Raw genomic sequence first — 21,200 nt, forward strand, 5'->3', positions numbered from 1 at the left:
AATTGTAACCCAAAGCCAAAGTTTGAACCAACTGGAAAATTGCCCCACAAGTGATGTATTGTGTAATCTTTGAGAATCATGGAGAATACAAGTCGGGTTTTGCAAATAGTTTGTCTTGATGTTTGATATAGGAGCAAAGTGAAGTTGCTTGTAATATTTATGTGAATGCCCACTTGCAAACATTGGGCGATGGGTGGGGGAGGTTGTTGGGGAACACCTTCAACTGTGCCCCAATTCATTAAATGTATAGTTTGAAAGCTATGTTTTGAGTGGAAAAGCTTGGCTAGAACTATTTGTTTCATTATGTTTGCATCTCAACTTGCATCTTGCAGATCTGAAGCTCCATCTTCAGAGCACGGACTATGGCAATTTCCTGGCAAACGAGGCCTCCCCACTCACCGTGTCAGTAATTGATGACAAATTGAAGGAGAAGATGGTGGTTGAATTCAGGCACATGAGGAACCATGCATACGAGCCACTGGCGAGCTTTCTGGACTTTATCACGTGAGTCATAAATTGTAAGGGAAGAACAAAGGAGCTCTTGGGGCTCTAGCTCGAGACCAACAAGCTCTTGCACACTGCACAACACTAACCTCAACTAAGAACTACGGATTGTCTTTGGTTACAGAGGATTTGGAGTTCTTGGTTTCTTGGTCCTCCAAAATATTCCAAATGAAATTTAAACTGGAGGTGGTGAAGGGAGGGCTTAAGCTAGAAAGGGTTATTGGCACAGCAGAAACATTAACACGATCAGTTCAAAGTAAGTGTGACTAAGTCTGGAGGGGTGTTTTCTGTGCACTAGTATTTGGGTTTGTTAACATTGAATTGTTGTTATATTATCTATGTGCATTGTGTTTACGGGCCTGTTACCTGCTACAAGTGAGAATTGCAATGTTCTGTTGATACACATGGCGACTAAATGCGCTTGACTGTAGCATTTAACATTTCCTGTCAATGACCTTCCATCAAAAATAATGAAAGGTTGTCGACTTGAATTGATGAATGCACTTTCATTACTTCTAGTGAATGATAGAAAACATAGAAATTAGGTGCAGGAGTAGGCCATTCGGCCCTTCGAGCCTGCACCGCCATTTAATATGATCATGGCTGATCATCCAACTCAGTATCCCGTACCTGCCTTTTCTCCATACCCTCTGATCCCCTTGGCCACAAGGGCCACATCTAACTCCCTCTTAAATATAGCCAATGAACTGGCCTCAACTACCCTCTGTGGCAGAGAGTTCCAGAGATTCACCACTCTCTGTGTGAAAAAAGTTCTCCTCATCTCGGTTTTAAAGGATTTCCCCCTTATCCTTAAGCTGTGACCCCTTGTCCTGGACTTCCCCAACACCGGAAACAATCTTCCTGCATCTAGCCTATCCAACCCCTTAAGAATTTTGTAAGTTTCTATAAGATCCCCTCTCAATCTCCTAAACTCTAGAGAGTATAAACCAAGTCTATCCAGTCTTTCTTCATAAGACAGTCCTGACATCCCAGGAATCAGTCTGGTGAACCTTCTCTGCACTCCCTCTATGGCAATAATGTCCTTCCTCAGATTTGGAGACCAAAACTGCACGCAATACTCCAGGTGTGGTCTCACCAAGACCCTATACAACTGCAGTAGAACCTCCCTGCTCCTATACTCAAATCCTCTTGCTATGAAGGCCAACATGCCATTCGCTTTCTTTACTGCCTGCTGCACCTGCATGCCTACCTTCAATGACTGGTGTACCATGACACCCAGGTCTCACTGCATCTCCCCGTTTCCCAATCGGCCACCGTTTAGATAATAATCTGCTTTCCCGTTTTTGCCACCAAAATGGATAACCTCACATTTATCCACATTAAACTGCATCTGCCAAACATTTGCCCACTCACCCAGCCTATCCAAGTCACCTTGCAGTCTCCTAGCATCCTCCTCACACCTAACACTGCCCCCCAGCTTAGTGTAATCCGCAAACTTGGAGATATTGCCTTCAATTCCCTCATCCAGATCATTAATATATATTGTAAATAGCTGGGGTCCCAGTACTGAGCCTTGCGGTACCCACTAGTCACTGCCTGCCATTGTGAAAAGGACCCGTTTACTCCTACTCTTTGCTTCCTGTTTGCCAGCCAGTTCTCTATCCACATCAATTCTGAACCCCCAATGCCATGTGCTTTAAGTTTGTATACTAATCTCTTATGTGGGACCTTGTCGAAAGCCTTCTGGAAGTCCAGATACACCACATCCACTGGTTCTCCCCTATCCACGCTACTAGTTACATCCTCGAAAAATGATCATTGATGTGAAGTATTAAACTGGTGTTCTCTCCACAAATGATGCCAGACCTGAGCATTACCAGCACTACCACTTTTTAAGAAAGGCAGGAGAGAGAAAACAGGGAATTCTAGACCAGTTAGCCTGACATCGGTGGTGGGGGATGCTGGAGTCAATTATAAAAGAGAAATAGCCGGACAGGCAGAACAGATCGATCTCACGAATCGTGGTAGCCTGACATGGTGGATGATCTGCTCAGAGGGAAAAGATGGACTAATCTTCTGGAATTTTTCTATGTAACCAGGATACTTTCGAAGGGGATCTTATTGAAATCTACTAGATTATTGGGCTTTGCACAGGGGCTAGAGGCGAACATGTTCCCGATGTTGGGGGAGTCCAGAACCAGGGGCCACAGTTTAAGAATAAGGGGTAAGCCGTTTAGAACGGTGACGAGGAAACACTTTTTCTCACAGGGTTGTGAGTCTGTGGAATTCTCTGCCTCAGAGGGTGGTGGAGACCTGTTCTCTGGATACTTTCAAGAGAGCTAGATAGGGCTCTTAAAAAGAGCGAAGTCAGGCGATATGAGGAGAAGGCAGGAATGGGGTACTGATTGGGGATGATCAGCCATGATCACATTGAATGGCGGTGCTGACTCGAAGGGCCGAATGGCCTACTCCTGCACCTATTGTCTATTGTCAGTCTATTTTCTTTTAACTTCACACCTCAAATCTTTTTTGTATTTAAGCAAAAATACATTTAAAATGTTGGTAGTGTTGTTTGCCAAAGAAAATCGTATTTGCCGTAAGCCCTCCTGCAGCTTTTGAAGCTACTCATAACTTTTGAAGTTTTTTAGTTGAAGGAAGTGATGTTTTTTATCAAAACATTGTGTTACTTTTAGGCTGGGCTGTTAATTTAAATTAAAAAAAAAACAAAACAATGGGCAAGAAGCAACTTGGGAATAACTGAACCCGGTCTGATTAAGTGAAATGGAGAAGGCGACTGTCAACAACTGTGGTTGTTTTAATCGCTGCAGACACATAAATAGTCTAGTCTAAACCTCAGATTGTAAGATTTTCTTCATTGCCAGCAGAATTGTGTAATTGAATATTATACTGATGGAATTAATAGAAACAGATTTGCCTTTAAGAATTCAAAATATTCTCATTTCCTTTCTTGTCTTTTGTAGGCGTTCACTATACCTCCTTTTCAGAAATGTACTGTCTGTGTCTTGTGCCCGCTGAGTGGTGCTCACTTACGAAACCTTTAAACTTTAGAGATACAGCACGGAAACGGGCCATTAAACTCAACTAGCGATCACCCCGTACATTAACACTATCGCACACACTGGGGACAATTTTGAAATTTAACCAAAGCAAATTAGTTGGAGTGTGGGAGGAAACCTGAGCATCCGGAGAAAACCCACAGGGTTGTAGGGAGAACGCACAAACCCGGAACAGACAGCACCCATAGTCAGGATCGAACCCAGGTCTTTGGTATGCCACAGTACCTCTTCCAGCTTTTTGGAGTTTTTTGCTTATGTGATCTATTATGCCCTTGAGTTCCTGTATCATTGGGATGGTTCTGCAGCATCAAAATGTTATAGCTCCCTCCATCTTCAAAATCTCCCTCATTCTCTCTTCTTAGCACCTTCTTTCACCTCCCCCAGAATAAAGCTCACCTGTTTGTTTTCCTACTGTGTCAAAGCCTCTTGCCTTTCGGGTGAAGTGTCTTCATGATTATAAAAAGCAAACAAAAAAGCTGCGGATACTAGAAATGTGAAATATGAACAGAGAATGCTAGAAATAGTCAGCAGGTCAGGAAACACCTGTGATGTCAGCCATGATTGTATGGCAGAGTAGACCTGATGGGCCGAATAACCTAATTCTAAGGTACACAAAAATGCTGGAGAAACTCAGCGGGTGCAGCAGCATCTATGGAGCGAAGGAGATAGGTAATGTTTCGGGCCAAAACCCTTCTATGGAGCGAAGGAGATGGGTAATGTTTAGGGCCGAAACCCTTCTTCAGACCCTGTTCTAACCCAGCCTAATCTTATTCCTATGACTTGTGGACATGTGTGTGAGAAAGAAAAAAAAATCACATTTTGTTTACTATTCCTCAAAACTCTGGAGGAAAAAAAAAGAAAATGGGGAAGGGGGTGTCAAAGGGAATGATGTAGGCAAAGGCTGATTAGGATTGGTATTGATGAGGAGAGAATGGTGAACATTTGTTAATAGCAGTTAATTAGTCTGGAGGAGGCGTAAATAGGTGAGGGAAAAAAGCTGCTAGAACTGAGATTCAAAACAACATTCGCTGGCAGTCTTGAAGCAAAGGAGAAAATCTGGAAACATTCACAGGTCAACAATGTGAAGTGAGAACAACAGAGTTGCACCAGAACAGGCCAGAGACTGCAAAAACAAGAAATCTGAAACAAAAGGTGAAAACTAGACCAGCAGCATACACACAGGGAGTAAGAGAGCCAATAGCCCAGAATGCTGGGTTATACCCAGGATGGGTCAATAATAATTCAGGATGCTGACCTGCTTCCTGACCCATAAGCAAGCATTTCCAACTTGCACCAGAACTATGCACTAAATCTGGCACAGTGGTATAGCTGGAAAAGCTGCAGTCTCACAGCACCATAGACTATGGTTCAATCCTGACCTCGTCTGCAATCTGTATGGAGTTGACATGTTCTGACATGTGGAGTGTAGGCGCACGGTTAATATTTTGGGCCATTTACCTCTCCCAGTGGATGGATTAATCGCTTGGAGCACACCTATTTCCTATTCCGTGGGTGCTGCCTGGCCTGCTGAGTTTTACCAGCACTATATATTTGTTTCAGATTTTCAGTATGTGCAAGAATTTACTTTTCAATCCCTAGCTACTTCTCATGAGTCCATTAAGTTTACACTGAACATCATCATCGTTGAAAACATCAACGGGCACGGTGCCTTACAATGCTATGTGCGACAGTGATCGCAACCTCTACTGAAGTGTGGATGGCCGTTGGCTCACTAGGAACTCATCCGCCCTTTTACAGGTCTTGTTTCTGGTCCTCTGGGGGTCCACAGCCCCCTCTTCACCTGGCATACTTAGTGGGGGAGACGGTTTAGTCGCCGACAATCCGACCATGGAGCAGGTAGCACGGGATTACATGGTACCCGTGGCGGTGGGGAACTCCCCCCCCCGACCTGACCCAAAGCATCAGCCAGTTACTTATACAAATCCTGCATGAATCTCATTTATTCTCCCACATTCTCTTCAACTCTCTCCAGATTCTGTCAATTACCCACACACTAGGAGCAGTGTGAATTGAACTGGCCAATTGAATTACAAAACCTACATGTCTTTGGGATGTGGGGAGGAAGCCAATGCACCCAGAGAAAACTCAAGCGGTCACAAGGAGAGTTTGTAGGCTTAACACAGTATCCAAGATCAGGATTGAGCTGGCACTGAGGTAGCGGCTCTCCTTCTGTGTGCTGCCGCTCTGTTCGCTACCACTCCAGATGGATCAGAAGCCCTTTCTCCCCCTCTCTTCTCTCCCCCCCCCCCCCCCATCAAAGGCAGCTGGAATCATCACCGACCCACACTCTAGCCACACCCTCATTTTACTCCTGCCGTCGTGAAGAAGGTGTAGGAGACTAGAAACCGTAAATGTTAATAGTACATACAGTATTTAGAGTACTGTGCTTACATATCTGTTGTGCTGCTGCAAGTAAGAATTTCATTGTTCCGTTTTGGAACATATGACAATAAAACGCCCTCGACTCTTGACTCTCTTGTCTGAAATTTTTGTTTCCAGTTTTGAAGAAAGCCATCAACCAGAAATACTAAATGCTTCTCTCTCCAGATACTGCCTGACCTCCTGAGTATTTTTAACATTTACAATTTTTTGCCATGAAATTTTGCTGTTAAAGGCACTTTCTAAATGTGAGATGCTGATTTTGGATGTTTCTTCAATATAATGGTATTCTCTTATATTTGCAATGGCCATGTAAAGCTGAACATTAATAGGCAATTTTATTTTGTGTAGGTACAGCTACATGATCGATAACGTAATTCTCCTGATCACTGGAACGTTACACCAACGATCCATTTCTGAACTAGTTCCAAAGTGCCATCCCTTAGGCAGCTTTGAACAAATGGAGGCTGTAAATATTGCTCAGACACCAGCAGAACTTTACAATGCCATCTTGGTTGATACTCCTTTAGGTAAGGTATGCGTCGGCGAGCATTAAAGAGTTGTGTTCTAATGAAAGATGTACATTTGTAACATGATTCATCCAAACATCTTTTGTTATTAAAGTTTTGCTCATGATTCAGAGTTTGTCCGTGAAGATAAAGATTTAAATTCTTCCTTCCTTGACTTGGAACTTCAAGACGAAGCCGGATGCTATTTACTTTGTTAAATACAATTTTTAGTCCATTTTGAGAGACTGGGCCTAGGAAAGAGCTGATTCTTGGAGACCAGAATAGGATGATTGCTCACGATAAGAGCTGCATTTAAAAGTCTGCCAACCTAAAACATGGTTGTTGGTCTTTGCATAGTCGTTATTTGAATAGGAGAAATGCTATTTTATTTCCTAAATGTCTAATAATCTTTCTTGGAATTATAGAGTATTGATTTTGCACAGAGTTGAGGAACACGTATGATAACAGGTTTGGCTTTCCTATTTGGACAAACTGCATAAAATGGAAGATTGCCCTGGGACTGACAGCTCTGCTACCCAGTCATTCCTCTTTTACCTTGCATAAACTAGAAAGGTGGCTGTAGTCCTTGCGTGTTAATTAGATGTTAACGGGTATCTTTTCTAATTAACACAAATTTAGATTTTGAAAGTAATACTGCTGGAAATATTGTGCAAGTTAGGCAGCATTACAGAGAAATAAAGTGTAATTTTCGTTGACACAATTTTTACTGGTTGGGTATACAGGTGGGCAGTGCAGATTGGAAATTACTTTTGAATTTAAATTGCAGTATGTTAGTGAGTTAACTTAAAAAAAAATCAAATTGAGAGTATAGAATGCTGTACAAAGGAATTCTCCAAGTTCCAGTGTTCTCTGAAACTGGAATACAGCTAGTCTTTATCCTTCAAAAGTAAAACTAAGATTAAGGTATAAATGATCAAAACAGGAAAAAAAGATGAATTCTGCAGGAAAATAAAAGCTGTTTTGTTAAAAACAATGGAATATTGTTGACAACGTGAGAATATTTAAGGATCCTATTTGTGTGAATTAGAATCTATTAAAACAGTGCTGCACAAATCCTTGGCTAGGTTCAACGTCCTAGATAATTTATTTCATTAAATCTTTTGTTGACATGCTGACAGTCCAGAAGATATGCAAGTTTATAGTTTTGTTTTACAATCCATGTCACTGCAACATCAAATGCCTGTTTATTCTTGGCAAACTGCCAGGTATCTTGTACCTTGTAGTCATCATTTCCGAAGAGTCCACCAGGGAATATATTGGAAGTTGGGCAATTTTATACTGGACAATGTTTTTACATTTATTGAGGCAATTAACCTACAAACCTGTACGTCTTTGGAATGTGGGAGGAAACTGAAGATCTTGGAGAAAATCCACGCAGGTCACGGGGAGAATGTAAAACTCTGTACAGACAGCACCCATAATCGGGATCGAAACCGGGTCTCCGGCGCTGCATTCACTGTAAGGCAGCGACTCTACCGCTGCGCCACCGTGACTGTGATATCCATTCTATTACCAAGCTGATGTTTAAATCATGCTAGATTACACATAACACTTTTTATTTTTAAACTTTTGTAACCCTGAATATTTTGGAAACCTAACTAACCTTTGACTATAATGTTAGGGTACCTGTTATTATCCTGTTTTTCCATTTCTTCCATTTGCCTTTAAGCAGGGGTCTTTTCTAAATGTATTCCAGCCAGGAAAGGGACAGGAATACAAGTGGGATACTTAATATACTTTTGGATAGGAACATGGATATGCAAAGAATGATGGGATATGGATCACATGCAGGCAGAGGACATTGGTTTGACTTGGCATCATGCTCAGCATGGGCTTAAGACCCTGTCCTTGTGCTGTGTATCCATAGGATACCCTTTAAATTAAATTTTCTTACTTCCAGATTTGAACTTGCATATTGAGTTAGTGGTCCTGTGTATTTTGAAGCATAAACATTATATAACTAGAACAGTCCTTGATATATATTTTTAAGTAAACTCATTTGGTTTTGAACCTCTGCTTGGAATACAAAATGATGAGTTCAATGAGGTCTTTGTCTTCATTTCAGCTGCATTTTTCCAGGACTGTATATCAGAACAGGACCTTGATGAAATGAATATTGAAATTATTCGTAATACGCTGTACAAGGTAATGTTCTAATTTGCTTGTGCTTCTGAAAATTGAAATTAAGTTCTCTCCACGACCGTAAAAGATGCCAACGATAAGAAATGCCACATGTCTTCATCTTGGACAGCCATAGTTAACATGCATAGGTTGATGCAACAAAGCCAGTAAATTCCCTATTATACATTGTAGAACTAAAAACATGAACAACAGTCCCATAAATATCAAACCAAAGCTCTGTACCAGCATTGGTGGTGCCAATCATATTAAATTCTGGGTGGTTTGGCATATGACTGAGTGCCAACTGAAAAGATTTATGCAAGTTCTTTCAATGTTTCCCTTCAATAACTTTTCAATGTGAGACTTGCATTTCAATGGCATGCCATCTGATTACATTGGTTTTGTTAGCCAGTGCCGTAGGCTCTACAATTTAAAGGCGGTGGAATTCGCTGAGCTATTATGCATAACTTTGTCTGCTGTGTAATTAATGTTGTTGCTTTTCTTGCCCCTTTACCACCAAACCCTTAAGGCATATCTTGAATCGTTTTACAAGTTCTGCAAAATGTTGGGAGGTACAACTGCTGATGCCATGTGTCCTATTTTGGAGGTGAGAATTCTGACTCAATCTTCTGATATGTTTTCTTGTTTTCAGCATTAATTTAATATATCACGTTTACCAAAAATTGTAGGTCATCTCCTAAAGCTTCTTTTACCAGTCAATATAAACCCAGACCTTGTCTTCAGAGATCTGTAATATTGTTATTTTATTTGTTGGTTGAAATTTCTGATTAATTTCTGATTAATTAAATTTCTAATTGCACTTTATTTCTCCTGCTATTTGCTCAACCTGACATTGTTTTTTTTTTGTTTTTTTTAAAAATCTTCAGCTCATTTTCCAACCAAGCTGTTTATCTGATGCAAGCTTGGATATGTTGCACCCCATCTCTTTATCTATGCCACCAATATAAATTGATTAGCTGAGAGCTGAATACTGATCTCTACTGCACTCTTCTGGGAAAATGTTTAGATTGTTAGGCTATCTGATTAAGAAAACTTTAATCCTCATTTGGGTTTTGTTCTTGGCTGATCATCAGTCCTTGCGGATGTTGTCCCAACCCGACCAGCCCTCATAATTTTGATTAAAACATATCCACCTGACTGTTCCTACTCCCAGTATACAAGTAGAAACTAAAGCATATGGATCCAGTACAGAAAGTTGTACGGAGCTGGTCTGGAAAAACTTGAACTCATTCTTGACTGCTTTGAGTCGCTGGATTGGTCCATATTCAAAGACTCTGCAAGCAACTTCAATGAGTACGCCATTTCCATCTTTATCAGTAAGAGTGTAGAGGACTGCGTGTGTAAGAAGGCAATCTGAGTATTCTTTAACCCAAAACCAGGGATGAGCAGTGAGATCCACTCCCAGATGAAGTCCAAGTCTGTGGCATTCAAAGCAGATGATTCTGACCTGTACGGGAAATCTAGGTACAATCTTTGAATAGCCATCAGGGACACCAAGAAAACTTTCTGGGACAAGCTAGAGTCCCAGACAAACCATGTGGTGCCAGTCTGTTTTTAGCAAGGCGCTTGCATGCTGTAACGGACAACAAAGTGAAGGTGGGCAGTGCCACTGGCAACAACGCATCCCTCCCCGAAAAGGTTAATGGATTTTAGGCCCATTTTGAACAGAAGGCTAGTGGGTTAAGGTTTACTGCCTGACAGCCTTGGGAGCACCTGTACCCTCAGTCACTAGATTTAAGATCTGCCTTCCTGAGAGAACCCACAGATGGTGTATCCAGCCATGTGCTCAGAACCTGCATGAACTAAGTGGCAGGAGTATCCATGAGCATATGTAATATTTTCCTACTCCAATCTTCCTTAAGAAGGTCACTATCATTCTGGTGCCAAAGATAAACATGGCAGCATCCCTTAATGAGTACCATCCAGTACCTTGACATGTGACATTGTGAAGTGCTTTGTGAGGATCGTTATAGGAAGCATCAACTCCAGCCTCCATTCAGCCCAAATCCACTGCAATTCCCTTGCATCCGCAAGAGGTACAGGACGGATGCCATCTCCTTGGCCCTAGGCTCATCCCTGGAGCATTGCATGGGTTACGGGGTGCTGGCTAACTAGATGCAGAGTTGACAATGGTAGGAAGCAGATTTTGGTGGAAGGTTGTTATTCAGACTGGTGCATGCGGTCAGTGGTGTGTCTCAGTGCTGGCCCATAGCTGTTTGTTATCTATGTCATTGATTTGCATGAAAATGTACATGGCTCAATTAGCAAGTCTGCAGAGATGATACTAAAATAGGCAGTACATAGATAGGAAAGGTTTAGCGGGGTATGCGTCAAATGTAGGGAAACGGAGCAAAGGACATCTTGGTTGGCATGGATGCATCAGGCCGGAGGGTCTGTTTCTGTGCTCTGACCATGTCTTTATCATGATAATATAGATAATTATATCAACCTCCTATTTATTGGTTATACCTGTGCTTTCAACTTCATAATTCCAGCCAAACGCCAAATGCCTGGACCTAGGACTATGCACCCTCATCTGCAACTTGACTTCCTGGTCCATAGACCATTATCAGCAAGGATAGGCAACAAAACATTCTCCGTGATGAGTCTCAACACCGATACCCTGCAAGGCTGCTTTTTTGGATCCTTGCTATACTCCCTCTATACACAATATTGTGCATCCAAAATCTGCTCCAGCTACATTTACAAGTTTGTAGATGGCATGACCATAGTGGACTGAATCTCAAATAAGAATAAGATGGAGTACATGCAGGAGAGAGAGTATGCATGATGCTAAGACAACCGCCTCTCAATGTCAGCAAAACAAAGTAACTGGCCATGGACTTTAGGAAGTATGTGGAATACACTTCCTAGTATTTATCAATGTTGCTGAAGTGGAGATGATCCTCTTCAGATGCCTGGATAGAGTGGATGTGGAAAGGATGTTTCTACGAGTGCGAGAGTCTAGGACCAGAGGCCATTGCCTCAATAAAAGGACGTTCCTTTAGGAAGATGATGAGGAGAAATTCCTTTAGTCAGATGGTGGTGAATCTGGAATTATTTGCCACAAAAGGTGGAAGGCCAAGTCAATGGATATTCTTTTACGGCAGAGTTAGATTCTTGATTTGTATGGGTGTCAGGGGTTGTGGGGAGAAGGCAGGAGAATGGGGATAAGAGGGGAAGATAGATCAGCCAGGGTTGAATGGTGGAGTAAACTTGATGGGCCGAGTAGCCTAATTCATCTCCTATCACTTATGATCAAGAGCTTCAAATTCCTCAGTGTAAAACTTCACCAAAAGACTGGCAAATCATGCCATACACAAGCACAAAATGCCTTGGTACACAATAACAAACCAAAACTAAATATTTCAATAAAAATGTTTTAAAGCATGTTATATTTGAAGTGCTGAGTAATCACATACGTAAAATCCGAATTCATTTCAATGCTGCAATCTTTTAATGTCATTATTAATGTGGGTTGCATTACCAAATGAGCATGATGTTGAAAGGGCAGCTTGTAAAATGTATTTTCTGCATCATTTAGTTTGAAGCAGACAGGCGTGCTTTCATCATCACCATAAACTCTTTTGGGACCGAACTTTCTAAAGAAGATCGAGCTAAACTGTTCCCTCATTGCGGAAAACTATATCCTGAAGGACTTGCTCAATTAGCTAGAGCTGATGACTATGAGCAGGTGAAGACTGTTGCGGACTATTATCCAGTAAGTATTGTTGGGGAAGTTGTGTTGCGAAGAATTGTAAAATAATTGCCTAATTTCATACATGATACCTGTTTAATATAATTTTGATTTCTACATCCTTGAATATAATTAATTTCTTGTTTTAATATCATCAAAAAAGCATGTGGTTTTGTTTTAAAACACGTAATTTAATATATTCAGGATGCTCATCTCCTGCATTATCCTTTGACATAGTGCAAATCGATGGTTCTGAGTTCAATGGGTTTTTATTGTTACATGTATCTAAGTAAGTATTATTGACTTCCAAGTTGTGTAAATTGGCGGATATTGAATAAAGTGAATATTCAACAAAAACTATTAGTGCACATTTTATAACCAGTCGCCTGTGACAAATTATTTGTCTGTGCTTCTCATGGAGACAAGTATTGATTCCTACTGCACTGTTGTCTCTTCCACAGGAATACAAACTACTGTTTGAAGGAGCTGGCAGTAATCCTGGAGACAAAACACTTGAGGATAGATTTTTTGAACACGAGGTATGCTAAATTAATCAGTGCTAGAGTGAGAAGTGGAGGACTGCATGAGGTGTTTGTTTAAGTTCTTCACCCAGAATGTGAAAATTATTTTATTATATTATAATTTATTATTACACTTTTCACCCTCCCACAGTATTGATATAAACTTAAAGGTGAAAGCAATGAGGTTCATCAGTGATAGGAGCAGAATTAGGTCATTTGGCCCATCAAGTCTACTCCGCCATTCAATCACGACTCATTTCAACCCCATTCTCCTGCCTTCTCCCCATTAGCCCTGACGCCGATACTAATCAAGATTTTTATCAATCTCTGCCTGAAAAATATCCATTGACTTGGTCTCCACAGTTTTCTGTGGCAATGAATTCCACAGATTCACCACCGTCTGACTAAAGAAATTCCTTCTCATCTCCTTCCTAAAGGTACGTCCTTTTATTCCGAGGCTATGGCCTCTGGTCCTAGACTGTTCCACTTATGGAAACATCCACTCTATCCAGGCAGTTACTTTGGTCATACACATTAAGTGGAACATCACTGATCCATTTAGATGAAATATTTACTTTTTTATTAACGGGGAGATTGGCAACAATTTGATAAATTCGTCAATTTTCTATGAAATATTCTGAGTTTTCATTAGATGAGCCTTTTTTTTAAGTCACTGGAAGAATAAGTAAAATGCTTGGAAGTTATTGGAACATTTAGATATCGAAATTAGTTTCTTTAAGGTGCCGTCAAAATATCATTAGCTCTGAGGAAATGTCGTCAAGCCTTGTGCTTTTTTATTAAGAAATGGGTGTGCTAACCCAATTAGCCTCTAGTTCGATTAAAAAAAAATAAAAAAATTAATGTTTGGGATGAACAAAATGCAAGAATTCTAACCTTTATGCAAGACTAACATTAACTATGGTATATTTTCAGGTAAAACTGAACAAGTTGGCATTCTTGAATCAATTCCACTTTGGTGTCTTCTATGCATATGTGAAGCTTAAAGAACAGGAATGCAGGAATATTGTATGGATCGCAGAGTGTATTGCACAGAGGCACAGGGCCAAGATTGATAACTATATTCCCATCTTCTGAAATCTCAATCTGCTGCTGATACATGAAGTGCTAATTGCATTCATCTCCCTGCACTGTTTCTAGTTAAGAATGTTTTCATTTGTAAAGCTTGTGTTGCGTTTCCTGGATATATTCCACGTCATTTTTATTTAAAAGACATTGCTGGCAATCTAACCTGTAACCACTTCCTTGATCTAACATTAAGACGATGTAACACCAGATCCTTGTTAATACTTATAAATAATTTTAATTATGGTAATCTTTGCAGCATTTGCAAGTTGATTTTGCTAAATTCAACACCAATGCTATTTTCTCTGCTTAATTGTAGTGACTTTTTTTTTTTGATACCTGATTTACCAAATATTGTGTGGCAAACTAACTGAGCTTTTGGCAATGTTACTATTCTCTCTTGGAGTGCATAAAAAATCTTTATAAATTGCAGTGTCTTAATTTCAGTGCAGTCAAGGTGAACAGATGGATCAGAAAGTCAGCATTATCTTTTCAGACTGTCAGTCCATGTAACGATTTCCTGTGATCGATGGTAGTGCAATGTGCTATTTCCAGCAAATACTCCAAATAGCACTTGGGAGCTAAAAAATGTTTTATTTTTAAATGTTGGAGCCAATTGTCTGATCTTATTCTTTCAGAATTGTTCTTGGAACGTTTATTTGTGCACGTGGTATTTTAGTATTACCCCAGCATTCACGCTAAACTGTTTACATTGGGAAAAGGATTGCTTGCTTGACTCCTATTCACTGAGCAATTTTTCTTGTCATGTTGAAATATAAAAATGGAAATTTTGAAAATGAATGGTAGATACCTGAGTATGCACCAGTGATTTCTGTGTTTGGTAATTCATGTGCTAACTGTATTTGTGAAATAATTTTGTGTAATAATTAGGAGGCATTCTGATTAACCTGAAATTAAAAGTTAATCCTGTGATTTGTTGACAGCTGTATATTGTATATGTGATCAGGTCCTTCAACAAAACAATGGCTCAACTCAGATGTATTTAGTTATAATTAAATATTTTAATGTGAAACCAAGTTGGGTCCAGATGTTCAAAAATGCATTGAACAGTTCCAGATTTAGTTTTAGTTATATTTTTCTTTTCTTTTTGTTTATTCTAAATGTGCTTCTTTGAAGACAGGTCAATAAATCTTTCCTAATTATTGTAGATCTTCTGAGTTTTTCATTTATTTAAACAGCATTTTTGAACCATTCGGTTAAACATTTGTAGCCTGGAATTGATCAGTCAATATAATTTAGATTATGTGTGTGGTATTCACCCATTCCATTCGCTTGAGAATTAAAGTTCTAATTTGTTTCTTTACCTTCCTTACAGTGCAAGAATATTGTGAAGGATTTTCGTTGCATGTATACACCTAAACAAATAGGGCAAGCCAAACTTAAAAGTCACGGTTGCTGTTTTATACAATAAGCTTCTTTCTGATCCTTGATTTTGTCCAATTTCCTGCCAACTGACTTAAGGCTTTCTTAGCTTGAATCCAAACATCCATCTTGAGAGCCACTATTTCTATCTCTGCAATAATACTTCAGATTTTCAACCTCTCTGGTTTTGTTTAGATCTTTCCATCTCTGCCTTAATGATACACAACCGCACATCCACAATCCATTGGCGGAGAGAATGGTAGAATTTCGCAATTTCTTGGATAAAATTTCTCCATAGCCTCTCAACTTTTTTCTCTTTTCCCCCCCCCCCCTTTGGTTGCCTGTTGCTTACAGGATTTCTGTAAAACTGGTATTTCTAAAAGCAAAAGTCTTTTGTTTGATTTGTATTCCTAAGTAAGCTTGTAAAATTAGTTTACTTTAGAGATATAGTGTGGAAACAGGCCCTACAGCCCATGGCGTCCACACCAATTAACATTCAACCCATACACGTTTCATTCTACACTCTAGGGCCACATTTCACTTGAGCCCCTATGAGGTTCAAGTGACAAATAAATTGTATTGTATTGTAGGGCCAAGTTACAGAAGTCAATTAACCTACAAACCTGCACGTCTTTGGAATATGGGAGGAAACCAACACAGTTACAGGGAGAATGTGCAAATTCCATATAGACAGCACCCATAGTTGGAATGAAACTGGGCCTCTGGTGCTGTAAGGCAGCCACTCTGCTGCTGCGCCACTGTGCAGCCCTTTGACAGTACTGCCGCACAGTAAAATGACTATGGATTATGTCGCAACTTCATTTTCATTCTAAAGTACCTTCACTCCGTCAGATTTCAATGTCCTGTGCCTCTTGCATTCTACATTGGCTATTTAAACCAGTAATAGGTCTTCTGAATGAAGAATTAGTGAATGTCTTGTGGATTTGCTTAGTTTAGTTAAGGACATCAACGGCTTGTCCTCTTCACACGTCAGAGATTCCTTGGTAGAGGCTGCTACGCCAAGGTGAATTCCTAATTACATTCCAATGCCAGCTCCCAAAGCAGGTCTTTGGCTTTGGGTAGTGAGATGAATGGTTGGAACCTATCATTCACTGCCAATTGCAAAATATGAATCATTGATATTTACCCATTAAGTATAAAAAGTATGTTTGCTTGGTGTTATGTTGGTCACTGAAGTAGGATTGAACTTAAAACGTGTTGTGACATAAAAGATTAAACATGTTCGGTAAGCTGCTGCAGATGTTCTATCAATTGGTGGTGGCCAGTGCCATCTTCGCCCTTGGGCAGTAGGGTGAATGCCGTGGATGCTAACACAATTAACAAGCTCATCAGGACGGCTGGCTATGTCCTGGGGGAGGAGTTGGATTCATGGGAGGTGGTCTTGGAGGGAAGGATGCTCCTCAAACTGCGGAGCATCTTGGACAATACAGCTCATCCCCTCCATGACACACTGGTCAACCTGAGGAGCACCATCAGCAACAGACTGGTTCCGCCAAGATGCAGCACAGAAAGCCACAGGAGATACTTTTTCCCTGTGGCTATGAAACTGTACAACTCCTCCTTCTGTCGTGGGGTACACTGAATCCCCTCCCCAATCTTTGCACATCCCCAGTCCTGGACTCCATATCACTTTAATTTCATGTTTCTTGTATCTTGCTTAACGATTGTTGGCAGACCAATTTCCCTCCTGGGATAAATAAATTTCCATCATATTGTCTAAAAATATTCAACTTTTGTACCTCGTGTCTTCTTCCCCAACAAGTATTTGGTCTATCGCACTCTGGTCTTGTATCTAAGTTGGACATCCCACCAATGTGGCACACAGCACGAAGGAATGATCCTTCCGGTCACAACCCTGCATAGAGCCCTGCCAAAAACTCTGCCATTCTTGTGCCTGGCATTCTTGGCCATGGTGCCTTACATTCTGATCATATCTATGGAAGTTAATTGGTATAACCTTCTCTTGCACAGGGAGGCAGGCATGCTTGATGATATTATCTTAACAGACCTTTTATGTCCTTGAGTATCATAACTTACAACACTATTATATTTCCTTCCTGTAACCCTCGTCGCTGGCATTATTATTGTACCATGTTTTTGGTCAATCTATTGCCATCCCCCTATTTTATGCGTCTATTCTAAAAGTCTATGCTCAACTTAACTATTTGCACCTCAATATTTGAGCTGTCTTTTTCTGCCTTGATAGTAATGCAAATGCCAAGACTCTTATACTCGGCGTACCTTCTTGCAAGCAAATAATATGCATGTTTTATCTTAATCTTGCAGTTATGCTTAACACGTGTAATGGGATTAAACTGTTCTGTTTTTGTGGACAGCACAGTGTTAACAACCATTTTAATTGATGTGGTAGGTAGTAAGTACTAACCAAGCCTCTTGGGCGGCACAGTGGTGAAGTGGTAGAGTTGCTGCCTTAAGGGCCTGTCCCACGAGCATGTGACCCCATGCGGCAAGCGCGACCTAAGAGACTCCATGCGGCAACGCTACCTAACGTGGTCGCTTGAGCCGTACGGCCTCGCGGGGCTGGTCCCACTTCGATCGGTGGAGCCGTATGGAGTTGTGCGGAGCTGGTCCCGACACCGCGCGGGGCTCCGCAAAACTGACCGCGTTCAAAAATTCCGCGCGGCAACGGCCTGCCGGCCCGCAGCCTCCTCGACGCCGTACGTCACGCGCGGACTTCGCTCGCACTTTATGTCACTCACTCGACCTCCGAGCGGCCCCCGCTTCTGGTTAGGTTGCGCTTGCCGCATGGAGTCGCATGCTCGTGGGACAGGCCCTTCATGGCGCCAGAGACCCAGGTTCATGGTTATGGGTGATATCTGTATGGAGTTTGTACGTTCTCCCTGTGACCACGTGGGTTTTCTGTGGGTGCTCTGGTTTCCTCCCATATTCCAAAGGCGTGCAGAATTGTAGGTTAATTGGCTTCGGAAAAATTATAAATTGACCCTAGTGTGTAGGTTAGTGCTAGTGTACAGGGTGATCACTGGTTGGCCCGGTCTAGACTGGCTGAAGAGCTTATTTTCACGCTGTGTCTTTAAAGTCTACAGCATAAAGATTAGAGTAAATGGTGATCAGGCAGCATCCTATTTGCTTTTGTGTAAGCCAGCACCTGCGGGTCTTGTTTTTACGTAAAGTTTAGGGTGCCATGTTCTTAGTGCTGATCTCTTCTGCAAAACAAATATTTTAAACAATAGAATAATCTTGCTATCCACCTCCGTGAAGTTAACATTTCCAGATTTGTAGAACTCCAGATATGAGGCATAGGATGCTGATACACAGCTGCCAACGTTGATTAATAATGAAATAGTGTATCGCAATCCTGTGGTTTACCCAAATATTAGCATAAGCTAGTCTTTCCAGTTTTTATTTGGGTCTGTGTGCTTTGATACAATAAGGGACTGACTCTAGGAATGTGTGGTGCTGATCATTACAAGTAGTGGTTGAATGTACCCTTTCCTCTTAATCCCCAACTGCTCAACTGTTTTTATGTACTGCCTTGCCAAATGTGATAATGCTTACTAACAAGAAAAATATTTTAATGAATATTCTGAAGGAGTTAAGCTTTTGTTTTGCAGAAATCCTCGAATGTCTTTCCTGTTTCTAAAAAAAAAAATAATACCGAGAAACATATGGCAAGATGAGACCGATAAACTTTGCATGTTAGCTAGTCGTCTGCCAAACAAAATGGCAAATCAGCTTCTCCTTGATTTGATCTTGCTCCTCACAATGGGGAAAATAAACCATGTCCACTCGCACTTTCTGGACTAACGTTCATGTTTCTGGATTTCCTGCTGGGCAGCTTTGTGAGGTTTTCATCTAATGGAGCTCTGGCCAAGAATGTTTTTGTTTAGACATATGCCACAGAAACAGGCTCTTCGACCCACCCGGTCTGCACCGACCAGCGATCTCTGCACGATAATGCTATCCTACACCCAATTTACAATTTTACCAAGCCAAGTGTGGGAGGCAACCAGAGCACCCCGGATCGTACCCCGGGTCTCTGGCGCTGTAAGGCAGCAACTCTACTGCTGCACCACTGTGCTGCCCTAAGAATTAAGACTGCAAATAAGTCTAAATGGAGCCTAGATAAGTTTTTCAGTGCAATAAAGTAATTGCTTCAGCTGGTTTTGATACAGATTTGCAGCACAGGTTAAAGTTCTCTGGTGGTACCTTTGAGACCTGACACAGATTGGCCCCAATATTTCCTTGTGAGCAAGAGGCTGTTCTTTCCCAGTGTAAATATTTGCAGGTCATGCAAGGATTCTGAGAACTATTGGTAACCCAAAGTTTAGTTTAATTAGCTCCAAGCCAGCATAGTTCTTGGACATTGTTGGATCTTAGAATTAGTTAATTAGTACAGATCCGTTCTCCAGATTCAGAACATGCTGAGCCCCAGGAGATGTCAGACCACAGTTTCAATCTGTACCAACGCCTTGTGGGGTTTCCTGAAACTACAGATTCACTTTTAATCCAACACTTGTGCAGAACTCTATAATCTTTGTGCAGAACCTAGTTCTTGCTACTTTGTTGTGGTTTTGGTCAGAAAGAATTAAGTGTTATGAAAATCAATTATTAATAGAACAATGCAGCGCAGGAACAGCCCCTTCAGCCCACAATGTCCGGGGCGAACATCGTGCCAAATTAAACTAATCTCCCCAGCCAGTTTGTGCTCCATATCCCTCCAGTCCCTGCATATCCATGAACCTACAGTATCTTAAAAACATCTTAAATGGCATCATAGTTTCTGCCTTCATTGCCACCCATGTCGACATATTCCAGCCACCCAGTACTTGTGTCAAAGAAAATGTTCCTTCACCAAGCTGGATAACACGAGTTTTAGAGATACTGGGTGGAAACAGGCCCTTCGACCCACCGAGTCCATACTGACCCCGTACACTACACACCAGGGACTAGTTACAACTTATACTGAAGTCAATTAACTTACAAACCTTTACGTCTTTGAAGTGTGGGAGGAAACTGGAGCCCCCGGAGGTCACAAGGAGAACGTACAAACTCCGTATAGACAGCACCCGTTGGCAGGATTGAATCTGGGTCTCTGGTGCTGTACGGCAGCAACTCTGCCACTGTGCTGCCCATGTTTATGTTAATGCTTCTAAATGCATAATGTCCACACATTATGCATGATGAAACAGGAAGAAAATTTGTCTGATTGTACTGCGCTGGCAAAGGCTTGAGAATTACGTAAATAGTTAGATGCCAGGACTCCACTGTGTAAGAGGAAGAAGTTGTACATCAACTGAGTTAGCAGAGCAAGGATAGTGTGTATATCCAAAATGCTGCTCAGCTATAAAGCTGGCAGTGAAGTTTGACTATTTTTAATATCAAAGCTGTAGAAATGCTTGATTGTCCAACAACAGTTTTTGGCCCAAATACCAATTTGAAAATCAACCTAATTTACTTTAAAGCTATTTTTTTCCACCAAGAAGCCTTATTTTATGTTCTTGCCTATCTTGACAAATTTGATACAAGATAAACACTACTTTGAAGTTTACCTTTTTCTAAGTTCACATGCTGAATGCCTGTTTATAAATGTCTTGATTTCAAACTTGAAAGGGCAGATCAGTTTTACTGATTGCAGTATGTCTGGCTGAACAATCCAAACCTATTATTGAAGTTCATTTAAAAATCCAGGAAGTGTTTGACCTCCACATGGTTGAAGTCCACAGCCTGGGCACGTCGCCAAGAGAGACGGGACTGTTTGACCTTCAACCCCCTTTTCCTCCTGAACTTTGGAGCCACCTTTGAGGAAAGGAGCTTTGAAATTGTAAAAAACAATTGGGGGAAAGTTATCAGTTTCCATATAATCAACCAAAAAGTCTACTTGTGAGGGTTCCTTCTCAAC

The 21,200-nt window shown here is 41.1% G+C and overlaps 1 protein-coding gene across 1 annotated transcript in view; it reads left to right on the forward strand.

The window, feature by feature from the left end:
- The window catches only part of LOC129705100 (V-type proton ATPase subunit d 1), a 44,202-nt gene extending 29,119 nt beyond the window's left edge, over positions 1–15,083 (forward strand). The window contains exons 2-8 of the mRNA XM_055648496.1: positions 333–504; positions 6,294–6,472; positions 8,538–8,617; positions 9,123–9,200; positions 12,159–12,335; positions 12,773–12,850; positions 13,766–15,083. Of these exons, the coding sequence (XP_055504471.1) occupies positions 333–504; positions 6,294–6,472; positions 8,538–8,617; positions 9,123–9,200; positions 12,159–12,335; positions 12,773–12,850; positions 13,766–13,927 (926 nt within the window). The 3' untranslated portion in view covers positions 13,928–15,083. The remainder of the gene's footprint in view (positions 1–332; positions 505–6,293; positions 6,473–8,537; positions 8,618–9,122; positions 9,201–12,158; positions 12,336–12,772; positions 12,851–13,765) is intronic.
- The last annotated feature ends 6,117 nt before the right edge of the window (positions 15,084–21,200 follow it).

The sequence above is a fragment of the Leucoraja erinacea genome, chromosome 17 (genome assembly GCF_028641065.1).
Source record: "Leucoraja erinacea ecotype New England chromosome 17, Leri_hhj_1, whole genome shotgun sequence".
Taxonomy (NCBI): Eukaryota; Metazoa; Chordata; class Chondrichthyes; order Rajiformes; family Rajidae; genus Leucoraja; species Leucoraja erinaceus.